Consider the following 22,376-nt stretch of genomic DNA (forward strand, 5'->3'; position numbering starts at 1 on the left):
TATCAGTCTTTATACTCTTTCCTCAAGCCTAGCAGAAAATGGGAGCAGAAAGTAAAGTACTAAGGAAAACAATCGATGTAACCTGGTGGTTTGTTGTTGTTTTTTTCCTGGGTTAGTTGGTGCCCTGCTTTCTGGAAGCTGTTGGGACAGGGGCAGGGCAGCAGCAGGCAGGTGGCTTGGGTAGCTTGGGTATCAGGAGAGGCAGCAGGGTGTCATCACCAGCAGGGCTGGCATCCTGTCTGGGCAGACAAACCGGGAGAGCCTTCCAAGGAGCCCCCTGTGATGTGGCACTCCCTGCAGCAGGATTTATGAGACATTTGGGGTTTGCTGCTGCTCCCTTCACAGAGCTCTCCCAGCCTCCTGCCAGGCAGTGTGACTGTCAGCTGGGGCTGCTTTGGTGATGTTAAAGGAGCATCAACACCAAAATGGTCCAGCCGTGTCTGTTCAAGGCAAAGTTTTTGAACCTTGGAGAACACACAGAGTTCTCCAGCCTTCAAAAACTGCTCAGGCCAAACTTAGAGATTTGCATGTATCTCATAATTCCGAACTGTCTGAACCTCATGTTTGTTAAGGAAACAAAGTTTGTTTCCTTAATTGCTCTCACTGCCAGATTTAAAAATTTAAAAGGTGTTTCCATGCTGGAGCAATGAGGCTGTGGGCAGCACTGTGCTCACCTGCTCTGCAGAGGGGGGCTCTGCTCTCACTACTCAGCCAGCCTTCCCAGCTCTGTTCACCTCCAGCAGCAATGTCAAGCTAACCCAATTTTTCAGCTGGTATTGAGTGCCACGGGCAAGTTTCAGAGATGTCTCTTTAATTCCTGCACTTGTAGAATTTTGTGAATATTTTCCCTCCAGTTCTACTGACTCATGCAGTCCAGGGAGTGGAGGCAGGAGAGAACATGAACACTGTAACCCAGGCCTAATTTACTTATCTGGTAAAGGCAGTTGTCAGTAAGCCCTTCACCTCCCTGTCCACAAAGATTGCACCTCCTGTGAGACTCTCTGGCCTCCCAGGTGTGAATATGGCATCAGTAGTGCTTGACTGTCCTAGCCAAGGCAGCTCCTGTGCTGGGATGCCCTGTGTGAGTGACAGCATTCCAATGGGAAATGCTGCTGAGCCCACAGCCCGGTGCAGGGCACACAGCTCTTTGTTGTTGGGGGCACAGGCTGTTGTGGCACACTCATCTCTTGATTCTGGACCTGTTTGCTGCTTAGTTTTTATGATATCCTTAACAGCCTAAACCAGAACTTGAGATGGGCACCAGTGTGGGGTTTTGACACATTTCTTTTAAGGCACAGAGCTGTAATGGGGATCACTGCTCAGTGCCACTGGGGAGACTTGAGGGTGTCATTCCTGGAAAGGGAGGGTAGCTACGAGACGCTTCAGTGCTCAGAGAGATTTGTGTCTGTGAGAAATGGATTTAGAAATAAGTTACAGTAGCAAGTAGCAGTGACTTTTCTTTTTCCCCTAATCTGTTCAACATGCAGCTCTGATAGCTCTGCCAGCTAGATTTGAATTGAAACTGGCTCCACAAGGTACAAAGGCTCTCCAGCCTCATTGCTGGGACCGGAAATCCATTGTGGCTCCTGATTAGTGCTGGTGAAATCGGAAACCTTTCTTGGGGCAGATAATGATCTCACAAATGAAAATATAACCTGTTCATCCTGAATTTTAACAGGATAGTTATGCAACTCCAGGCCAAATCCAGGATGTGTCTTATCTGTGCACCCCTTGGTCAGAAAAGGGAAGGGTGGCTTTGGACCCCTGCAGTACCCTCTCCTCAGAGCTCCCCTGCTTAATGCCAGCAGCAGAGGGGTGATGGGGTGAGACTGAGTTAAGAAATTGGTGTTCCCATGTTGGGACCACCCCTTTGAACTTCTTGGCTGAAGATTGGGCCTCTGTTTAATGTTCCTCCCCATGACAGTCACCACTGTCAAAAGACAGGTGGTCTGGCTGGGACTATCCATGCTTTTGCAGTCCCATAATAATCCCTTTAATTATGGGTAACAATAGGTTCTGTTTTTTCCTATGTTAATAACAAGTTGCAGGGTATAAATAACTCTGCAATTAAAACACCTAACGATTTACCATTTGACACCTATGCAGGCTGCTGGAGGAGCCTTGGCTGTGCAAGGAAATTTTTTCTCCTGCCCTGAATATTTTATAATTGTTCTACAAAGAGCACATGGATGCTCCCGTCATTAAGAAATGCCAACCAAGGTACATTGTGGCACCAGGGAGCAGAGAACAAATAGCTAAGGCTGTGCTGCAGCTGGAGGGAGCACTCCTTGCAGACCTGCAGCCCTGGTTTTGTTTGACTAGTTCTGTATATTGACCTTTGTTGTTTAAGAAAAACACAAACAAACAGTATGGCTTTCTTATAGGACCCATTAACTCCTTCAGAGGCTTTGTGGTGCCTGTTGATGAGAGCAGCAGACGTGTGGCTGTGTACTGCAGCCTCGAACACCTCTGGTGTTTGCTGTCCTTGGGTGTGTGCAGAGACAACCTGCCCGGCCCCTCCTTTGTGCCTGTGGAAGAGGCAGTCTGTATGTAAATACATGGAAATAGGCCCGGTCACAATTGCCAAGGAGATGGGGGTGATGGGGAGAGGGAAATTCACCTCAGCTCTCCGAGGGGAGGCACAGTCCCGAGTGTCACTTCCGAGCCCGCCCGTGATGGGTTTGATGTGGAGCCTGCGAATGGAGCTGCTTAAACATAGCAGTGTGCCTAAAAATGTAAAAATAAAAGCAGTGCTATTTTAAGCCTCGAGAATGAGGGATTATAAATAGCCCAACTGGTGTGTTACTCCTGGCTGGGTGTGTCGGTGCTGGAACATCAGCACAGCTGTCACTTCCCTTTGAAGCGGTCTGTCGCTAATGACCGCAGCGGGAGCCTCCTCCTCCTTCCCTGTTCCCCGATAAACACAGGGCACTGATAAGGTGCTCAGGGCACTGATAAGGCTCTCCAGGCCGGGGCCATCACACCAGCCCTCAAGCACAGCCGAATGGGAGCTGTGGAGCTCATGGAGGGAGGCAGTGCTGGCCCAGTGCAGCTGAGGGGGTTCTGCTGAGAACAGGCTGTGGAGCTGGGGCTGCTGAACCCCGAAAAAAGGCAAAACAGGTGTGTGGATAAACACTGGTTTGGGCCTTGTGAGCTGTGGATTTAGAGCTCTCTGTTGTCAGTCTTGCTCTGTGCCTGATTGGGATACATCTTTCTGCTCCCATCAGACTTCTCCTGTGGCCAGTGGAGGAAAAGAAGTTTTGAGAGTAATTTCAGCTCACCTTACTGTGCACCTCCAAGGTGAGGTGGGCAGGCTGCAGTGAGGGAAGCTGGAAAACACACCGAGGCTTGCCCTTGCCTGCCTGTATTCCCAATCTGCGGAGGCAACAGCAGCTGTGGTGATCCAGTACATAAAGTAAATTAAGTTGAAAGTCACACAAGTACCTTAAATAGCTGACTTTTTACTTTCTGACTTTCAAAAATGGTTTTAGTTTCTGTCTGTTATTGCAGTGTGGTGGCTGGAAAGAAGCACCTTTGATGCTGTGTTCCACTGCCTCCACACTGCAGTGAGAGGCAGGGGGACAGGCTCTTTCTTGGAGGCTGTTTCCAAGAGGAATTCTGGCTGACTCTTGCACCAAGTAATGATATGTTATTTGCAATATATGGAGCCAGGAGCCGTCTCTGGGTGATAGGGATCTGGAGACTAGTAAACAAAAAAAGGCAAGGTTGGAACTCAAACTGTAAGAAGAGTTGTTTGGGTCTAAAGAAAGCAACTATAAACCAAATAATGATGATGTTCAAAAAGGTCTGGAGTGGTGTGTGTCAGGACAAGGTGCAAATGTATCTGCCAAGCCCCTGCACTGGTAGGATGCTAAAATCTGGGTTATTCTCACAGGGAGCTGTGAGCAGCTTGTACCCAGAAGGCAAAGCAAAGGGAGTTTGTGGGCCATTTCTTCTTTTCATAACAAATAGAAATGGGCCAGGAATCTCTCCTGGTGTAGCTGAGTCTTCCCCAAAGAGGGGGAGCTTATTTCATGTTCTTGCACTGGAGGAAAGCTGGCAAATAGGCATCAGTAAAAGAGGCAAAACACCCTGATGGGTGTCTGAACAACCTGTCTGAAGGTTTCCAGGAGCTCATGTTGAATTCCTACTCAGTAGCCTGCTAGTAACACATATACCTGTGTCCTGATGGGATGCTCCACTAGCACAGGCACCAAGCCATTGGTGAGAGAAAAGATGATTTCCATCAAAATGAACAGGAATAACAGCAGTGACAAATAAAGATCTTACAGGTTCAAACCTGATAAGCTGACAGCTCCATTTCCAAAGCTGGATGTTTTCAACTAACCACCTAGAAACAGTATTTTAGTAATGTGCTGACTGTGGTGGACCACGTGCATTCTCCACACTACTGACAGTCAGGGAGCTTCTGGGGGTCCTGAACAGGATCTGAAAAGCTGCAGTTAAGTGCCAGGCCAAAGATGAAAGCCTTTTTCTGAAAGTGAAGTTGTTAGCTCAGTCTGAGAGCAGAGACTTCTCCCATGGCTCTGTGTGGTCAGAGCTGCTCCTGGAGGGCAGTGGAAGGACTGATTTAATGCTCCTTGTCTCCTTGCTTTTATGCTGAACTCTAAATCATGCCTGTGTTTGGCGGCAGCTTAGCAGAGCCTGAGACCCCTCGGGTGCCACAAGCACCCAGATCTCCTCTGCCCTGGCCTGGGAGATGTTTGCAGCTGAGGTCTGTGGCTGTGTGAGGGTGCACAACACACACGGACACGGACACAGACACAGACACAGACACACACCTCCCCCCATTACGGTATGAAGAAGCTCAGCTTGCTTTTTATTGCCTCTCCCCACTCCCCCCTTCTTCTTTTCTATAATCATTGCAAAACAGGAACAAATGAGTGTGTCACTTTAAACCATGAAACCACTTAGTCCATAAAGACAGATTTGGCGTCTTTGTGCTGCAGTGACAGGCCAGCGTTGCTCCATAGTGATCCCACTGTTCTCCTCGGCCCCGCACCCCCCTGCCCTCCCCACCCCCTCCCAGATTTGCTCCGTGTTTGCCTGCCTCTGTTTTTGTGGTTGGTAACCAGCAGAAGAATGGAATGGATTTAATGATTTGTTGGCTGCGGTGCTGGCATGATTAAGTCAATAAAGCTGCAAGCTGAAAACAGTGTAGTTACAGTATATGACTTTAACCTTGTTAATGCATGTTTACGTCCCCCTGCCCAATGTATGGCTGGATATTGCATAAAGAAGATCTGACCAATCTTTAACCCATTAAATAATTCATAAAGTGAGAGCAGACATCAGCTACTTGCCGAGCGGATCAGTAACCATGGGGTCAGCAATAACTTTGGCTCCCTGGACCATATCCAGCATGTTTAAACTCTGGTGATGTCACCAGGCAAGCTTCTAAGCTTAATCATTTGGATGGGAACAAAGGGAAGTTAACTGTTGACATGCAGTGTCTCTGCAGAAGAGACACGTGCAGTGCTCTGCAACATCCCAGCCTGGCAGGGAGCGTGGCTGGGCTCCAGCTCTGAGCCTCTCGTTCATGTCCCTCTGTCCCCCTCTCCTTACAGCAAAAGTGTGGCTGGCCACATGTTCAAGGGCATGTGCTTCCTAAACTCCTTTTAGCTTCAGTGACAGAGACACCAGAATCCCACAGAATTTCAGGGAAATGTTGGCTGGTGTGAGAAGATGGTATTTGGAGGCACTTGGAAGGTTTTCTCATCATGGGTGAATTTTGAATGAAAAACATCTGCAATGGAAATGACACAGAGGGACATATAATGCAGATAGAACAGGGTGAAGACAGGGATGTGTGAGAGGATGTGGAGTTAAACTGGACTGTTCTCCCTGCAGTAAAAGTTGTCATAATAAAGTATCAAGCAGGACTTGCAGGAAGATCCCAAGATTTTCACAGGAAACTACCTCAGCCAGTCTCTTATTTTCGTAAAGACAAAACATAGGGCTGACTTTTCCCAGCACCAAGCTCTCCTCACACAGCTTCCAGCTGGGCACTGAGGGATTTTCCAGGTGCTGCCATGTCTGAAGCTGCTGCATGCAGAGTGTTTTGAGGACTTCAGGGGCAGATCATGGGGCATGTGGCTGGGACATGCTGCACTCACTGGGCTGTGCAGCCAGGTTAGAGGCCCTGGGGACCATTACAGCTCTGTGTAGTTTAGTGTTGTTCTGAGATGCAGCCAGCTGTGGCCAGACCTGGAGGAGAGGTGCAGAGAGGAGAACATGACAATGACTTGTATGTGGAGTGACACAGGAAAAGCCCTTCCACCTCTCACTGGTGAGCAACAAGGAAAGCAGCTCTGCCAGGTCTGTGGGGTCATGACACCAGGGCAAGGGAGAGGCAGGTTTCAGATGTAAACCCTCACATTGCCTCAGGAAATTTCCCTCATTCTTTCTGGGAGGAACTTTAATTCCTTTTGGAGGGAAACTGAGACAGGGAGTAATGAAGTTGTTTGTCCATAGTCAGTGAAGAATCTCTGTATGACAGAACTGGAAACTGGAGCTGGTTAAGTAAGCCCAAATCCATAGGAACGGCTCTTGTTCTCTGACTCAGTAAAGGAGCAAAGGCTTTAGAGGCTTGGGCATTCACCTGTAATGATCCCAGCTTCCACTTCTCCTTCTGACAAATTGCATGCTTACACTCTCATGAGCTCACCCCAGCTGTGTGTCCAAAGGGACACTTGTATGTCTGAACTCCTCGGAGCCTTGCATGCACAGCACAGAGCCAGGGGTGTTTGCAAACACACCCCAGTTTCTTCATGTCTCCATGGCTAGGACTGCTGGGGCTGTCAGAGGCACCAGGTAAAAGCTCTCACGTGGTTATTTGTGAGGCAGATGGCTGCATACAGCAGAGCATATCTCAGAATCCACCACATCCGCTCAGTAATGAATTTTCCAGTGCCAAAAGATAGGCACCTTGTGTTGGAGATTAGAGCCAGGACCTTCAGTCTGCTGTTGCCAGCATCTGCAGGCAGAGATCGGGGGCAAGGCCGACCCCCAGAGCAAATGCTGATTATTCTCAGTCACTCAGTTACTCCCTGTTTCTTTTTGGTGGTTCTTTTGATGATTCTCAATTTAATTTACCCTGCCTTTTTGTTTTGTTTTGTTTTGTTTTCTTGGTTTGGTTTTTGCTGTAATCCAGAACAGCAGTTTGCTTCAGAGAAGGTGCTCCAGAATTTATGGCAAGTCATATCTGATCTGTGCAGGAATTCCATGTTCAGTTTTCTTTGTTTTTAGCTTGGAACATTGTGCAACGCGCCTGAAAATCTTTCTTTACCGGTCTGTTGATTTCGATTAATGAACCCACATACACCTAGTGATGTTTTATTATCACTCACCCATCATATGGTGTTATAGCAGCTGGTAATTTTTGTGCATTGACTGCATTTTCTTTTCTGCTTGATAGAAAACAGAGTTGCTCCAAGCATATGATAATGCTGAATGGGGGGATCCCAACTTCTGACCCATAGCTAATATCCTGCAAGTCACATGGAGCTACCGGGGATTCTTGAGCTGGAGCTCCAAATGCCTGTGTTATCAGCAAATAAACACCATTAATTGCTTCTAATATGACATGCAGTGGTTAAATGACAAGATCCTTATTAATATGTGTGTATATCAGCCTTTCAGTGTGGATGAGGGGGAGTATGAAGTAGTAAAATTATTTAAAATTAGTAGGGAGTATTTACAGGAAGACATAAAGAACTGTCAGTTGAGGAAAGCAGAATTTTATGTTCTTGTTCTGGATGACCTTGCTCCAAGGACAAATCAGAGCTTTATGAAATGAAGCTGCAGATGGCTAGTCTCAACTCTGTAATAATGAAATGACACAAGAAAAAAATGAGACATCTAACAGTTTGTAAATACAATCTGAATGGAAAGGGAGAAAAGGGATTTTTTTAAGGGGAGACTGAGTTGACTTGGTTACAACAGTTCAGCTTCAGGTGTTTTAATAATAATTTCCATCTAAAAACATAATGGAATTGCTCCTTGTTCCCCATACTCAAGGTCACCTTAACACATTTTTCATTTTTAACATGTCAATATCTTGGTTTTAAAAATTTGATCAGGAGAACTACCTAGTCACAGCCTTCCTTGTATCCATTATTTTAGCATATTATTGATCACTGCCTTTTGTTTTGTCAGTTACGGTGATTTTTGACACCTGATTTTTGACACCTGGCAGAGGATCTGATGAAACCCTTTTTAGGTTTTGGGCTAGTTTCATGTGTTAGGAAAGAGTAAGGGTGTGAGAAGTTCAATACTGAAAAAGTGATGTGATACTTTGTGCCAGAGCATGCTTTGTTTGTGCAGTTACATGAGACATCAGGAGTAATTATGCTGGGTTTTGCATGTGGGGAGGTTTTCATGCAAAGGGCTTCTCAGAAGTTGTTAGAGAGCCAGCTACTACTGCAAGTGAAGAAGACTTGGGCATCTGCCTCTGCAAATTGATCCTTTGCATGACAAGGAAAAAGAAATTAATGGAAATGTTAACTTGGAGAAAGCAGGGGATTTTCAAAATCTCAGTGATCCAGACCACCTCACTGCAGTTCACAGAGCTTTTCAGAAATGGGCAGCTAGAGAACTGATTTATCCCATTAGCTCAAGATTTTCTGACTTTCACTTTACTGGTGTGAAATCTTCTGTATTTCTTTTATCAGATCTCTCTGCTCTCCCTAATACATAAATTTACCAGCCAGTCATTGCCCTCCCCTGTAGCAGCTTCTGCTGGGTGTTGAGCTCACTTGACTCCTTTGGAATCTCATTGACACCTCTGAGAGCATGACTTGACATAACACAAGGATTGCTCGAGTCAAACCACTTTATAAGACACAAGATATTGTAGTTTGTCATCACAGCTAGCACAACCTTGCAGAGACAGGCAGGACTACCGGCTGAAATTAGGTGAGATAAGTACAGTTTTAGAGTATCTCATTCAATTTATAGGCAAGCTGCCCTCCATGGGAACAAGAGCGTGGTGTCAAGGGTTGGAGAATCATGGCAGCTGTACAACCCAGTATAAATATATGTTCTGTGCAGAGAATTCAGTTTTGGATTGTGACTATGTGTTATACAGAGAGGTTTGCCTTGCATTCGGGGTGGTGGATCAAAGGCTACACTCACCCATGGCCTGGGAGTTTATCTGGGCCAAAGGAACTACTTTCAAGGGAGCTGCTGTTGCTGAAATCTTGATCACACCTCTCTACAAGCACTGCAGTCCCTGGAAGGTTGTGTCTGTCTGTTACACACCAGCTCCTCCATTCTCAAGCTCTTATCTGCTCCCAAAGCTGTTTCCCATGTTCCTTATTACTAGATTGATAACACCAATGATTTCCACATGCCTGCTAAAGGATGTATTTTTGTCTAAGAGAAAAATCCCCATTGCAATAATTCATTCTGGATTTTCTATCTTTTGGTTGCTCTGGTTGCTGTTGCTCTTTAAGGGCATGTTTTGATGGAAGAAACCAGCTCTGACAATATTGGTAAAGTCTTTGCACAACAGCTTTATCTAATTCAATTAATTTTTTTTTAAGAGAGGAAGTTGAGTCAGTTTCCATCATATTAGAATTTTGAGTCCATTTTAAAAGCACTTAGGATACTTTGATGGAATTTTGTTTTGCTTTGAACTGCATGAAGTATAAGAACAACTACAGGGAAATTGGTGTTTCAACTGCTTTGCTTGAAGGCAGGAGGAAGATCCTGATAAAATTGCTAGCCAGGTGTGGTAATCTTGTCACTGCTCCTAGCAAGGAAGGAGGACTGCCTTTCAAGGAAACTGTACATGCTCATGCTGTATGAAAAGAACAAAAATCTTGGAAGATTGTTTTTTAACCAAACCATATACCCACGGATCACTTACAGTCTTCAAACAAAGCCTTTTCCTGACTGACAGCCCCCAAGATAAGCTTAGAAACTTGAGTCTGGCAGTATTTCACATGCTTGTGTATCAAGTAAATGGTTGAAAGATGGGTAAAAAAAGCCCAGATCCACCGAACTGCACAGTTTGTTTTATCAATGTTCATACATTGTGCTAAAGCAAACACGCAAACAAACAGAAAGCTTTGGAGCATTTCTGAACTGGAAGGCTGTTTTATCTTGAAGAGCATCTCTGAATTGTGAGTAGAATAGAGGAGAAAAAAAGACAGAAAACTTTCAAAGAGCAGATGGAGAGTTTTGTTAACGCCAAGGAGCAGAGGCAAGAAGCACAGGTAGCCCAGAGTTCTGCATGGAGCAAATGACAGGGACATCTCACAGACATCACACTCTTGGGGGGGCTGACATGATCCTTTTGACAAACTGACCCTGGATTTTGTTTGCTTTATTTGTATGCATAAGTCACTATCTTAGTGTCTAAGTGCATTAACTGCTGTGAAGGCCATGAGCCTTCTTTGGAAAGGTGGCATCAAGGTTTCCTGTGGGTATGCACAATGTCCCCACACACCAGGAGTCTGCATGTGGCTTCTCTGTCATTCTAAGTCATGAAACTTAAAACCATGAAGTTGGGTGAGACAGCTTTAATACTGCTGGTGTTTAATTGCTTAGTCTGTAGTATTGGCAGTGTGGTTGTGCCGGGGTCTCAGTCCTGGGCTTCAAAATGAAGCGTTGCCCAAGCTTGAAGTCCCCAGCAAAGAGAAGCAGCACAGCTCCTGGATGAAAGAGGGGCAGGTGGGAGTGCAGAGAAATGCAGGGCCATTCGTTTGAAACTAGTATTTGCATTTTCTCAGCAGAGTACAGAACTCCCTGTTTGTAACAGATGTTCTAAAAATACAGAACAAAACTTGGTTTGTGAAACTTCACCCCACCCCCAGGGAATAGCTGTCCCTGCCACGAGCACGGATCGCCCACGAGTCCCCAGCCCAGGAGCCAGGCCCTTAGAGCAGGTCAGGAGTGGCTCTGCTCAAGTCCTGTAGCCATGGTTTTCTGGTTACTTCTTGTGTTTCTTATTTGCTATGTGATATCATGATATATACTTCAAACTAAGTTACCTTTGGTTGCCAAAAAAACCCCAAACCTGGTGGAAAAAGCAGTTTGTGCCATTCATGTACATGGAGCTAACATCCACCCTGGCTGCCCCATTTTCTTAAGTCTTTTGTTTTTATGCTGTGGCCCATCTCAACAGCCCTTCTGGTTTAAGCTCTGAAATCACTGGATTCAGCTGGATGCCCCAATATTTCTCAAATCAGCAGCGTCTTTTGAAATGGAATAAACTTTTTAAATTCAGGTACTAGGGGTATTTTAAATGAGCCCTTTCTCTGTTCCTCTACTACTGCTAATGCTTTCAGTTAGGAAGTACAGCTCTTCCCCAACTCTGCAAATATCTACTGAAATTTGCAGTGCTGCTTGCCTCTCTCTCAGTAACCTTGCTGTGACCTGGTTATCTATTAGAACCACAAAGAATTCAGTCTCTAATTAGTCCATCTGTTAACTATTCAAATTCATGACTTAGTTTTATTGTCTGAGCCTTTAACATAATGCTGAATAGTCTCACCTGGCAGCTTATTTCTTATAAAGCAAATGTGCCTTTCAGAGAGCCATTTTGGTGCAGATAACTGTCTTTTCAGCATTGGACAAATGAGACTGTCTAGCAGCCTGCAGTCCCCTTCCTGCCCTCACTGAAAAAAATTGTACATCTCCAATAGCTCTGGGCTTAAGTCAATACAGTTTAACATGTACAATTTCTTTGTTATATTCTTTGGAGTTACACCATAAGAGCAGATGGGAAAGTTTAATAATGATGAATTAGTTTACTCATTTTCACATAGTATTTTCACATAGTCCTAAAAACAATGAATGCTCTTTATTAAAGATTAGAGGGTTTTTTACATACTTACCAAAGAGTGATTACAGCTCTGGTTCAGCTCCTCAGAAAGTCTTGCTTTTAAATTCTTTTTGGACTGTTTGTTAATGAGGATTCAGAGGAATTAGGGGCCATAAATTTACTCATTCTTGCTTAAGTGAAGCCACAAAGTGATTACTGGATATATCACTGAGTATTGAGGACTGAAGTTTATCAACCACATTCACACAGAACTGTTCATCTACAGGCTTATTTGCTGCAGCTGTGCATTTTCTGCGTAGTCAGGTGATGGGGCTTGAGCTTGTCAGTGATTTTTGGAAGGATGTAGATTAATAAATGTCCATGGCAGGGCTCAGTGGCACTGTGTGCACACACTTTCCGTCCAGCAGTGCCTCAGTGGCTGTTGGAGCAGCCCAGGCTGGCCCAGCTGGGTGCGGTGAGCAGGGATGTGCCACGGAGCCCAGTGGGGCAGCCAAGGGCACTGGTGCCACTGGTGCCACTGGGGGGGCCATGGCCTTCACAGGGGCGCTCAGTGCCTCAACACTGACAGGAGCATTGCGCATTCCTGCAAGCCTGGGGATTGACTTTTTTCTGCCCGCTGTTGGAACCAGTGCATGAGACACTAAGTCAGAACTGTGAGGTTTTCCCCAAGGCCTTTCTGAGCAGAAATTGCCCCGATGGGGAGCCTGGGGAGCGCTGCAGGAGCTCTGGGCCTGCTGTGACACTTTGCCTGGCAACAGGAACGCGTACTCAAACTCACTCTCCAGTTCCAGAGTTCCTGTGTGGTGTGCCATTTAGTTAGGGATTCTGCTCATTTTAATATGACTTTTGAGAGGAGAAAACAGAGAAAAAAACATGATATCTACATACATTTTTTTTTTTTTTAAGTCAAGGAGTCAGAACCTCCCATAGCTCTCTCCACCCTCCAGCGTAAGGCACAGCTCAGCCACACAGACCCTTGGGTGGGAACATCCACTCCAACATTCCCAGCTTTGGCAGCAGAATCCTCCTCTCTTTGCTGTCTTCCTGGATTTATAATGGGATAAAATCAAACTACAGACGAGTTAAGATTGTGGCTGCTTTGGCTTGGTTTTACTAGGAGAAGGAAAGTGATTTTTCTTGGGAAGTGATGAAAAGGAAAAATGTTTAAAGTTCATTAACCTTTGGTACAGATTGCAGTGTCCTTTAGACTACACCATAGCTATTCTTAGTCATGACGTGCGAGTGGTTATTTTTTGTTGTACAGGAATACAGTAGTTCCCACTAGTGGTGAGAAGACAGATTTTTTTTCCTTTTCCTTTCTGTTTTTCTTTTTTGTCTTAACCTAAACGTGAACTTGTAGAAGTCAGGATTTCTAACTCACTCTTTGGCTTCTCAGTTATGCTATTTTGTCCTAATTTCCCCAAAAGCAAACTGCATATCTCTAGATTGTTTCTTTACTGGCTAATTAAGTGTTACACAACTTTGCTCTGAAAAACTCAGCAACCCATTCAGTGTATTTGCAAATGAACTTTGCTGATTGTCATTATTGCTATAGGGTGCCTGCAGAAAATCCCATATAATTAAGCAGTTGTACCGCCACAGCACAAGAGCTGCAATTAGTAATGTGATTTACACTTCTTTACCATTAATAATATGGAAACATCAACATTATTTTCTTGATGATGTTTAGGAGAAATTAGAATGAGGTGGACATGATTAGGAAAAGAGACTTTTATGTTATGACTTGTTAATGCAATAGCCCAGAGCAAGACATCAGAATGATTGTCCTTGCACTAAAACTCCTTTGCTTCAGTAAGCACAGACCCTCTGTGCACCACAAGACAAGTTTGGAGGAAATTGGATAGATGGCAGGGATTTTGGTGGTACGAACATTTCAGCGTCTTTCATGTGCAGAGTACACAAACTGAATCTCTCCACTTTCAAATATTCCCCCAGAGGCAATCTGCATTATTCAAAGCTTAACTGTGGTTGCAGAATCCTGTCTGACATGAAAGCAGACTGCCAGCTTAAAATGAACTTTCATATTTACATCTGTAGTAAATCATATTTACTTTTTCATCCCCTCCTCTTTTTCTGTGGGAGAGATGGAGTCAAATGGGTAGGAGGGAAGGGGGAGGAGAAGAGATGTCCAGCAGAATTGTAAGCAAAGCACCAGTAATAAAATCTAGTCTTACGAGACTGCCCATGAATAGGAATGATAATGAGAGCAGTGATGAGCTGCAGGTTTGTGTCTTTTAGTAAATTATCTAGCAGGCATTTACATTTCATCAATTGTGCTTTTGCATAATAGACCAAAGTGCTACAACAAAAGGAGGCACCATAAAAATGAGTAATTTCAGTGACCTTCTTGGTAATCCCTCTTAGAAAGAATGTCTTGGAAGGAGTTGGATGATTCCTCATGGTGAAGCCTCTGTGGAAAGGTGCCCCAGGCTCAAGGAGCTTTCCTGGTGACAAATGCCTTTCAAGGCTTCCTTCTGGCCCCTCTGAAACATGGCTCGTATCCTGTTTTCTCCATCTGAGCATGCTTCTAATTGTCAGATGTCAGAAGGCAACAACCATTTTCTTCTTGCTTATCTCCTGATAACATTGATTCTCAAACAAAGGATGTGGGCTTCCACTCTGAAAACAAAGGAAGCATGGCCCAGCTAAGGATGCTGGATATAATATACATACTTCTCCCTTCCAATAATAACAATACATCATAAATAATGTAGAAGCTGGATGTGAAAACAGAGAACGGGGAATATGCTGGTGTTGCTGTTCCTGGGTACAGCACTCACAGGATCTTGTCCTTAGCAAGGCCTTGACTTCTTCCCTCATTTTTCTCTTGTATTTCCCTGAATACTTGCCTGCTCCTAAGATGTTTAGAATTCAGTATTTTTTAAATTCTTTTTCCATTTTGGGTTGTGTCTTCATCATGTTCTGGTGAATTATTTTTCTCTCCTCCCCATCGTACTCTTTCTTTGGAGGCAAAAGCTCAGCTGTCAAAGTCAATTTGGATCTTTCACTGAGGACTTAGAAAGAGGCTGGTTTGTGCCAGGCAGGAGCAGGGCTCACTGCATTTATTACTGATTTGTGCCTAGGCATGACCTGACCCTGAATTTTTGTATGTTCTTCTCTCCTTTCACAGTGACCTCTTGTTCATCTGATCTTGAAATCCACAAGAACCACTTTAATCCCAGGCCCACATCTTCCTTATCTCTCTGGATCCTGGATCTGATGGCACCCTTTCCTTTCCTTTGCCTTTAGTTTGCTCTTTCCCTGTAGGTATTTCCTCTACATTCACATGCTAAATCCCAACCTGATGCAACTTTCCTTTCCTTCTGTCTTTCAGTATAACAGTTGGAGAAGTTGTGAGAAATGTGATGCTTTACTCCCACCCCTTCTGCCAGCCAGGCAGTCCTGTGACTGCAGCACTGGTAGTGAATGGGTCCTCATGGCCCTGGGCAGCACAGGAGGAATTTTGGTTTAACCTTTAGCTTCTCTCACTTCTTCTTGTGCTGATCCTTAGAAATCAGAGCACTCCCCCACCTCTCACTGTCCCCACTGGAGCACACAGGGCCATGTGAGTCCATGAGGTGCTTTGGCTTTGGGACAGCTGAAAACTGAAGAGAGGGCATCAGTAGAGAGGATAAGGGCTTCTGTTGTTACCTCCCTGATGAGATTAATTTCCTTTTTTTCTCTCTCTTGGCAGGATCAAAGCCCTGGCATCGTTGCCAGGGTGCAGGAGCCGGGCTCCATCCCGAGCGGCGGCTCCGTGCCGGCACCGGCCACGGTCAATGGGTACACGATGAGGAACCATCTCCTGAAGCAGCAGATCATGAAACGGCAGCTGATGCAGGTACAGGGGGGATGCCCCTGTGGGCTGCTGTGCTCTCACCTCACTGGGAGGGACAGGACTAACTGGAATGAGGAAATCATCAGTCAGCAAACGCTAAGGGTGACTCTGGAATTGCTAGGCTGAGTCAGACTAGGCTGTGGTGAGTCTAGCACGGAGCCAAGAGAGGCCAAGGCCAAGTGCTGCTCTGCCAGAGCTGAGTGCAGATCTGTCCCCTCATATGCAAGGGAAGGATTTGGTCACCTCCATATCTCTGATGTCATTTTTGGTCAGCCACAGAGTTGGGAAGGAAGATGCAGAGAAGGGAGGCTTGGAAAGTGAACCAGCCCCAGAGAGATGTTCTCCATGCTTGCCTTTCTCTCTGGTTCCCTGGGGATTTAGCAGAGCAGATGTTAGGCTCCAGTTTGTCCAGGACTTGACTGGTCTCTCTAGCAACAGAGGCCCCTGTAGGAGGTTTGCCACAGGCTGTGTGAGGAAGCTGGGATGGGGAAATCCCACAAATTAATTGGGCCTGACCATGTGCCTCTGACTTCTTGAATGTGCTACTGGATTTGGGTCAAGGAGGCTCATTTCTGTGGATGGGAAATGAGATGAGACGTAGCTCAAAAACCCTCAATGAAGTCCTGAGCTGCTCCTTGATCGGACTCCCTTTCAAACCCAAATCTACCTCCCTGCCATCACTTGGCTTTAACTTTTTCTGGGCCTCTCTAAGACAAGGGGAGCTCCACCATCCCCAGAGAGCTCCCCAGGTCACAGCTGCTGCCCACAGCAGGGATGTGAGTGCAGTGCTGGGTTCTGGGGCTAAATGGTGGGAGACTCAAATCAGTCACCTGGACTAGCCCAGCAATGCCTTGCTCAGGGAGCACCTGCTGTGGATCCCTGGCTCCTGTGTTCTGGTTACAAGTGGCAAAAAGCACTCAAGGGGATGGTGCACCTGGGCAGAGCTTCCAGCAGCAGCACACTTGACTCATAAGCTGGTGAACACAGGAGTCACCATATTTGTCCAGCTCCCCTTTGGCTGCCTGCACAGCATCTGCTGAAGGTTGCAGTTCCCAGTGCTGGGCTGGCATCAGGACACCTCTGCAAGAAGAGGAATGTGAGAAATTAAAATTCATTTTGGAATGAACTGTCTGGGTTGAGTCTTATCAGAGGATGGGGGGTAAAGAGTGTATGGGAGTGGTTGTTAATGACAGTGGCTACACTTCAAGTGTCTGCTGCTTTTTTGGTTGTCAAGAGACTTCAACTTCACTGTTACTCCTCTTGTTTTCCAGGAAAAGCAGAGACAAAATATGCTGGGAGTAACATCTGAACAGAGGAACTTGTTTGCAGCTCAGCAGATAAACCAGTTTCAAGGTAAGGAAGGAAATTACCAGAAAATGGTCTGAAAATCCTTGAGGTGCCAAGACCTGGTATCTGGTTAAATAGAGACACTTATTGATTCTCTGCCCCAAATTAAAAGTATTTTGCATTTTATCACATATTGTGAGATTCCCATTTCCTTATGGCTCCATAGAACTATGTTACAAAGAACACAAAGAGAAGCCCCCATGACATGAAAGAAAGAGCAGCAGTTTTAAAGGTTTAGCCATGTTTCCAGGGTGAATCCGTGCTCACCAGCTAACGTGTCTCTTTGTCCACAGCCGTGCAGCAGCCCATCCCTGCTGACTGCAACCAGGTGCTTCCCGCTCCTCCGCCCAACCACCGCATGCTGCCGTCAAACCCAGCCATGCTCCAGAGCACCCTGGGCTCTGCCATGGCCTCAGCCCCCGCCAGCCAGAGCAGTGGGACCATGGTGATGATGCCACACAACCCTGGCAAGCAGCAGGGGATTTTCTCACCTAATTCTGACTTTAACATCCCGCTGCGGCCAAGCCAGAACTCGCTAGGCATGAACTCGGGGTGCCAAACTGGTCACAGCCACTCCTCTGTGAGGCCGGGAATGCCCATGGGAGGCTTCAGTTCTGGCTCCTTAGCAAATCACTCTGCCACACAGCAGCACCTGAGGCAGCCGAGCATGCCAAGAATCCCCAACGTCTACCCCAACTCATCTGCCCAGATGTGGACACCCACTACTGTGCCAAGAATGCCAAATCAAAGCCAAATGGATACCAGCATGCAGCAGTTTTCTGGGAACACGGTGTTCTCCAAACAGGGCGTGAGGCCGAGCACACCGGGGCAGGCGTTCTCCCAGCAGGCTGTGGTGCCACCAAACCAGATCGCTCCTGGCATCCAGGTCAGGCAGATGCAGAAACTGAGCATGGGACAGTCTGGCCAGGGCTTGAGCTCAATGAGTAATCAAAACTTGAGACACAATTTAACCAGGGGACCGTTGCCAGCTATGAATGTTATGAAATCGTTGCCCCAAGGAGTGTCCAGTTTTAACCACCTCAATCCTGCCCCGGGGCTGGGCCCGCCCAGCTACCCCTCCACGGGCCAGCCCGACGCCTTCAGCAGGATGAGCGGCGCTGCTGAGCTGCCCCAGTACGACTTTGTGTCCCAGCACAGCAATTCCATCATGCCTGCCAACTGCAGCGACACCGACTTCCTCGACTCCCTCATGAAGAACAGCAGCAGCAGCAACGACGAGGAGTGGTTGAACAATCTGACAATGATAGATGACATTTTGGGACAGCATGCTCAAAGCTCTGGACACGTTTAGCTCGGAGAGAAGCAGCCTCGTTGTAAATAACACACGTATGTCTTTGAGCAGAACAGACAACCCGTGAAAGCCACTGCCTCGTTCAATACAGAGGAAATGGACTCAGCCAATTCTTTGCTTGCATCAAAGTTTAATATTGGCAGTTTTTCAGATGACTGTATATATTTGAATATTTTGTAAATTATGTTTTCCTAAACCTTAAATGTAGAAGTATTTATACTTCTTTGCTGGACTCTTTGTAAATAAATCTATAGCATAACTTTTGGTTTTATTATAGGGATTTCATTATACCTTGTTATAAATATGCAAATAATATTGTTAGTTTCAGTAATACTGTGTATTACAGCATAAAATACTTATGTTTTTGACATAACTTAACACATGATCTAGGGGTGTAATTGCAACCAGACTAAGCAGCAATCAAATGTGGCGTTTATTCTCTCATATCAAGAGGAAAGATTGAAAAGTTGCATTAAAAAATAAAGAAATAAAAACCCTAAAAGGAGCTGCTGATTCCCTCATCACTTGGTCTTGTAGACCAAGCCTGGTACACAGGTCCCATCCAGGCACCCAGTGCATTCAGGGATCTGCTTGCAGAGATGCATTTGCCAGATCCCGGGCATGTTGTCAGCCTGACACACCCCAGTGGGTCACTGTCCTGCAGGGAGTGTGTGCTGGTGCCCTTCAGTGCTGGGCTGTGTGCCTGGGGCGCAGGCTCGGCGTGGTGTGGCCCATGCTGGCCAGCCTGGACAGGAGGTGCTGGGCAGGCACTGCCCAGTTCCAGCCACTGAACCCCTCAGCAAAAAGGTAGCTCTGGGTTGTGCACCTCTACCATGTATATTTGTAGTGTACAGGTGATTTGTTCCTGGTTTTAAGGCTTTTCATAATTTCTGTTTTAATGTAAGACTTTTTTCAGGGGAAAAGTCTACAAACATTAATAGTTAATTTTTGATGTTTTTCTGTCAGCTACTATTGTCCTCTGTATATTTAAGAGTCTGTTTATAAAAGATTCGCTGTACTGTAAACTTCTTAAAATGTTCATACTTTGTGTAATCATATTTTAACAGTCACGTCATACTTCGCAATACATTTGTAATATAACGTCAGCTTCAAGCACAGAATGTTTTTTTCTTCATACCATAATAAACTGCCAGGGGAAAATTGCATATCTTTATGTGCTCATTTTTCAGCTACAGTGTTTTGTACCCACAGATATTTGAATTAATTTGATTTGTCCAGGATGCTACAACGTCAATCTAATAACATGTACAAATGCATGTGTGCTGTTGGTAGGAGCACTGGGCCAGACAGAGAGTTTAAGCAGGCTTTAATTTTATTTTAAGGTGGGAGTGCTGAGGCCCACTGTCCTTTTCAAGTATAATTATAGGTGAATGTGAAATTAATCTCTGTTGGGTTTTTTTTTAACATAGCACCATGTTTATTTAAGTGACAGTTCTTGTGTGTAAATGCCAAGTGTGGGGCAGTGAGAAGGGGACCTTGCTCATTCTGTGGCACCTGCAAGGGCAGTGGTCAGTACAGAATGTTCTCCTTTGACACAGAAATTGTCTTATGGGAGAGCTGGTGCCTGTCCTGGGGGAGGCCAGGCTGAGAGGAGGGGTAGGAAAGAACAGGAAAACTTCAGCAATGTTAAATAAATGCACAAATAGAATCTGGAGCTAAAATTGCCTCCATTTAACTGAGCCAGACTCCCCAGCTTCCTGGTGGAGATGTGTTGTTGCTGCCCTTTGTCCAAAGCCTGAGGAAATCTCCTGGGGGGATTCCTTGCTGGAGGGAGGGGCTTGGCAAGGACACATTCCTGTCCTGAGTGGGTCCTTCCAGGAGCCTGTTCTCCAGAGCCAAAGGGCAGAAAAGAGCTCCTGAAGTCAAAAATGAGAGGGAACAGTCGGGGTTTAAAGCAGCCAGGCACATGCTCTGCTGCTGGTGCACAGATCTTTGTGGCTTCCTGATGGCAAAGGCTGATCCCACAGAGCCAGAGGTTCTGAGGGGAATGATCCCTAACCAGCTTCATCTCCAGTTTGACGTGTACTTGTATGAAACCAGGGTGAGGACAAAAAAATCCAGTTTTTCCAGCAAAGGAAACCAAAGCATTGCTTAAACTATACTGTAGAACTCAGCAAGTGTCTGAGTAAGGCAGAAATGCTGACTTGCCTCTGGACAGCAGAGAGGGGGAGAAATGCCCATGGGTGAGTCTGTGGTGAGGACAAAGGTGAGTTTGTTTGGCTGTGAAAACTGGCACCATTTCAGCAGCTTTTCTGTCGTGAGCTGTATCCTGCCAGGGCACAGGGAGCTTCAGGGAGTGGCAGGTCTGACACAGGTCTGGGATCCAGAGGCGCTCAAGCCTCCAGGCTGGCAGCACAGCAGCCACTGATGGCAGAGAAGGCTCCTGCCCGCATGGTCCTCTTGGGAATATTAATAAAAACAGCAAAAATGTCCCCTTTTCGTTCTTCATTTTGTTTGTGTCAATACACACTTCATCTTTTCAGTTCTGCATGATTTGGGTTACAAACACTGTGGGGAGGATGTCTTCAAAAGCCAACTGTTTCCAACAGAATTTTTGTAAAACAGTTTATCTTGTACCTCTGTTATGTATGCACTTGTTTTTACTCTGGTTTTTTTTTGTCTACCTTTTCAGCTGCTGGAGCTTTTCACCCCTCCATATCCCATTCCTCATGCCTCAAGAGGGAATGATGATCCTTTCTTGCCACAGAGGTGTTGTTGGAAGAAGAACTGGACTGAGTATAATTATTATTGTCTTGCTGGTTGTGTTTGTAAGTACTCCTTAGTAAACATGTCTTTTGGGGAGTTGGCACAAAACCACAATGACCAATGCCCTGCTTGGGTTGCAGCCCAAGCACAAGGCTGCTGCCTCTCCCTGGGTCAGCTTGGGCTGCAGCACAGGCACAGGGAACTCAGGGCAAAGGCATGATGACCACAGACAAACATTGCAGCAGCTGGAGTGCCAGCACTGCAGTCCTGGCTGGTGTCAGTTCATGTAAATAGTAACTGTTAATGAGTTAACTTTGTCTGTACTTTTGCCTTGCCTTTTCTTCTCTCTATTTAAAGTGTGAAAATGCTCAGAGTGTAATCCTGCCTTCACTCTGACAGTCTGTGTCATTAAGGCAAATAGTTACAGCTGTAAGGGCTAGTGAACTGTAGGACTAAACACATCTGCACGGTTCTCCTGCTGTATTTACTGGACCAGCAGATCACCCCACAAGATGTACATGGGCTTACACCATGAGCCAAGTTCTGCCACCATGCAGAGTAAACACACAACAGATCTCCTGAAGGCAGTGGTACAGTATGGGATTTATACAAACATAAATAAGAGCAGCATGTGGTGCTCTGGCAGTGCAAACTGAATTTGGATTTCTAAAATAGTTACAAGGAACAAAGTGTCTGACAGCACTCACTGTTGAATGCCATCATTTATTTTCCATCCAAGTTACGTCACCAGACTGCCCTCATAATTATGGCCATGAAAAAACAGAGGTGAGGCAGTAAGCTTTTCCTCTTGGATTCTAAAATAACATCAAATGCCTATAAAGTCCAGAATTTCCAAAGACCTGAGCTCACTGAAAGCCTCTCTCACTGAAAGATTAGTAGCATAGGTAAACCACACTTACTATGGAAAAATTCTCTTTGTGGATTGTATTAATCTAAAGCAGCCCATTTATAACAAAGAAAAAACAGAAAAACACACTCTTTCCTATTAGACAGTAGGAATAGATGTCATGGGAGCCTGGATCAGACAATTTCCCTGGGAAGCATAGCCCTGACTTATGCAGAACCTGAGCCCTGCTGCTCAGAGGCTCTACAGGATTGATTACATGTCTGTCTTAAGAAGCTTTCAACAAAGGAAGCTGCACTGATGTTGAAGTGTAAGGTCAAGCTCTCCTCTTGTGTAGGATGTTGTAAATCAGGAGCTATTCCACTGCCTGCTGCAGGGTAACCCCTGATTTACACCTCTCTGGGAGCACAGCAAGCACCTGGCAAGGAGCTGGCACTTGTCTCATGGTCCTGCC

General features: G+C 45.7%; 1 protein-coding gene across 4 annotated transcripts in view; it reads left to right on the forward strand.

Moving 5' to 3' along the window:
• Nucleotides 1–19,502, forward strand: part of MAMLD1 (mastermind like domain containing 1) — a 243,387-nt gene extending 223,885 nt beyond the window's left edge. For all 4 annotated transcript variants that reach the window (XM_064713259.1, XM_064713258.1, XM_064713257.1 and 1 more), the window contains 3 exons: nucleotides 15,528–15,674; nucleotides 16,943–17,024; nucleotides 17,312–19,502. In XM_064713259.1, coding sequence (XP_064569329.1) covers nucleotides 15,528–15,674; nucleotides 16,943–17,024; nucleotides 17,312–18,330 — 1,248 coding nt within the window. In that variant the 3' untranslated portion in view covers nucleotides 18,331–19,502. The remainder of the gene's footprint in view (nucleotides 1–15,527; nucleotides 15,675–16,942; nucleotides 17,025–17,311) is intronic.
• Nucleotides 19,503–22,376: the final 2,874 nt, after the last annotated feature.

Source organism: Zonotrichia leucophrys, chromosome 4A (assembly GCF_028769735.1).
Source record: "Zonotrichia leucophrys gambelii isolate GWCS_2022_RI chromosome 4A, RI_Zleu_2.0, whole genome shotgun sequence".
Taxonomy (NCBI): Eukaryota; Metazoa; Chordata; class Aves; order Passeriformes; family Passerellidae; genus Zonotrichia; species Zonotrichia leucophrys.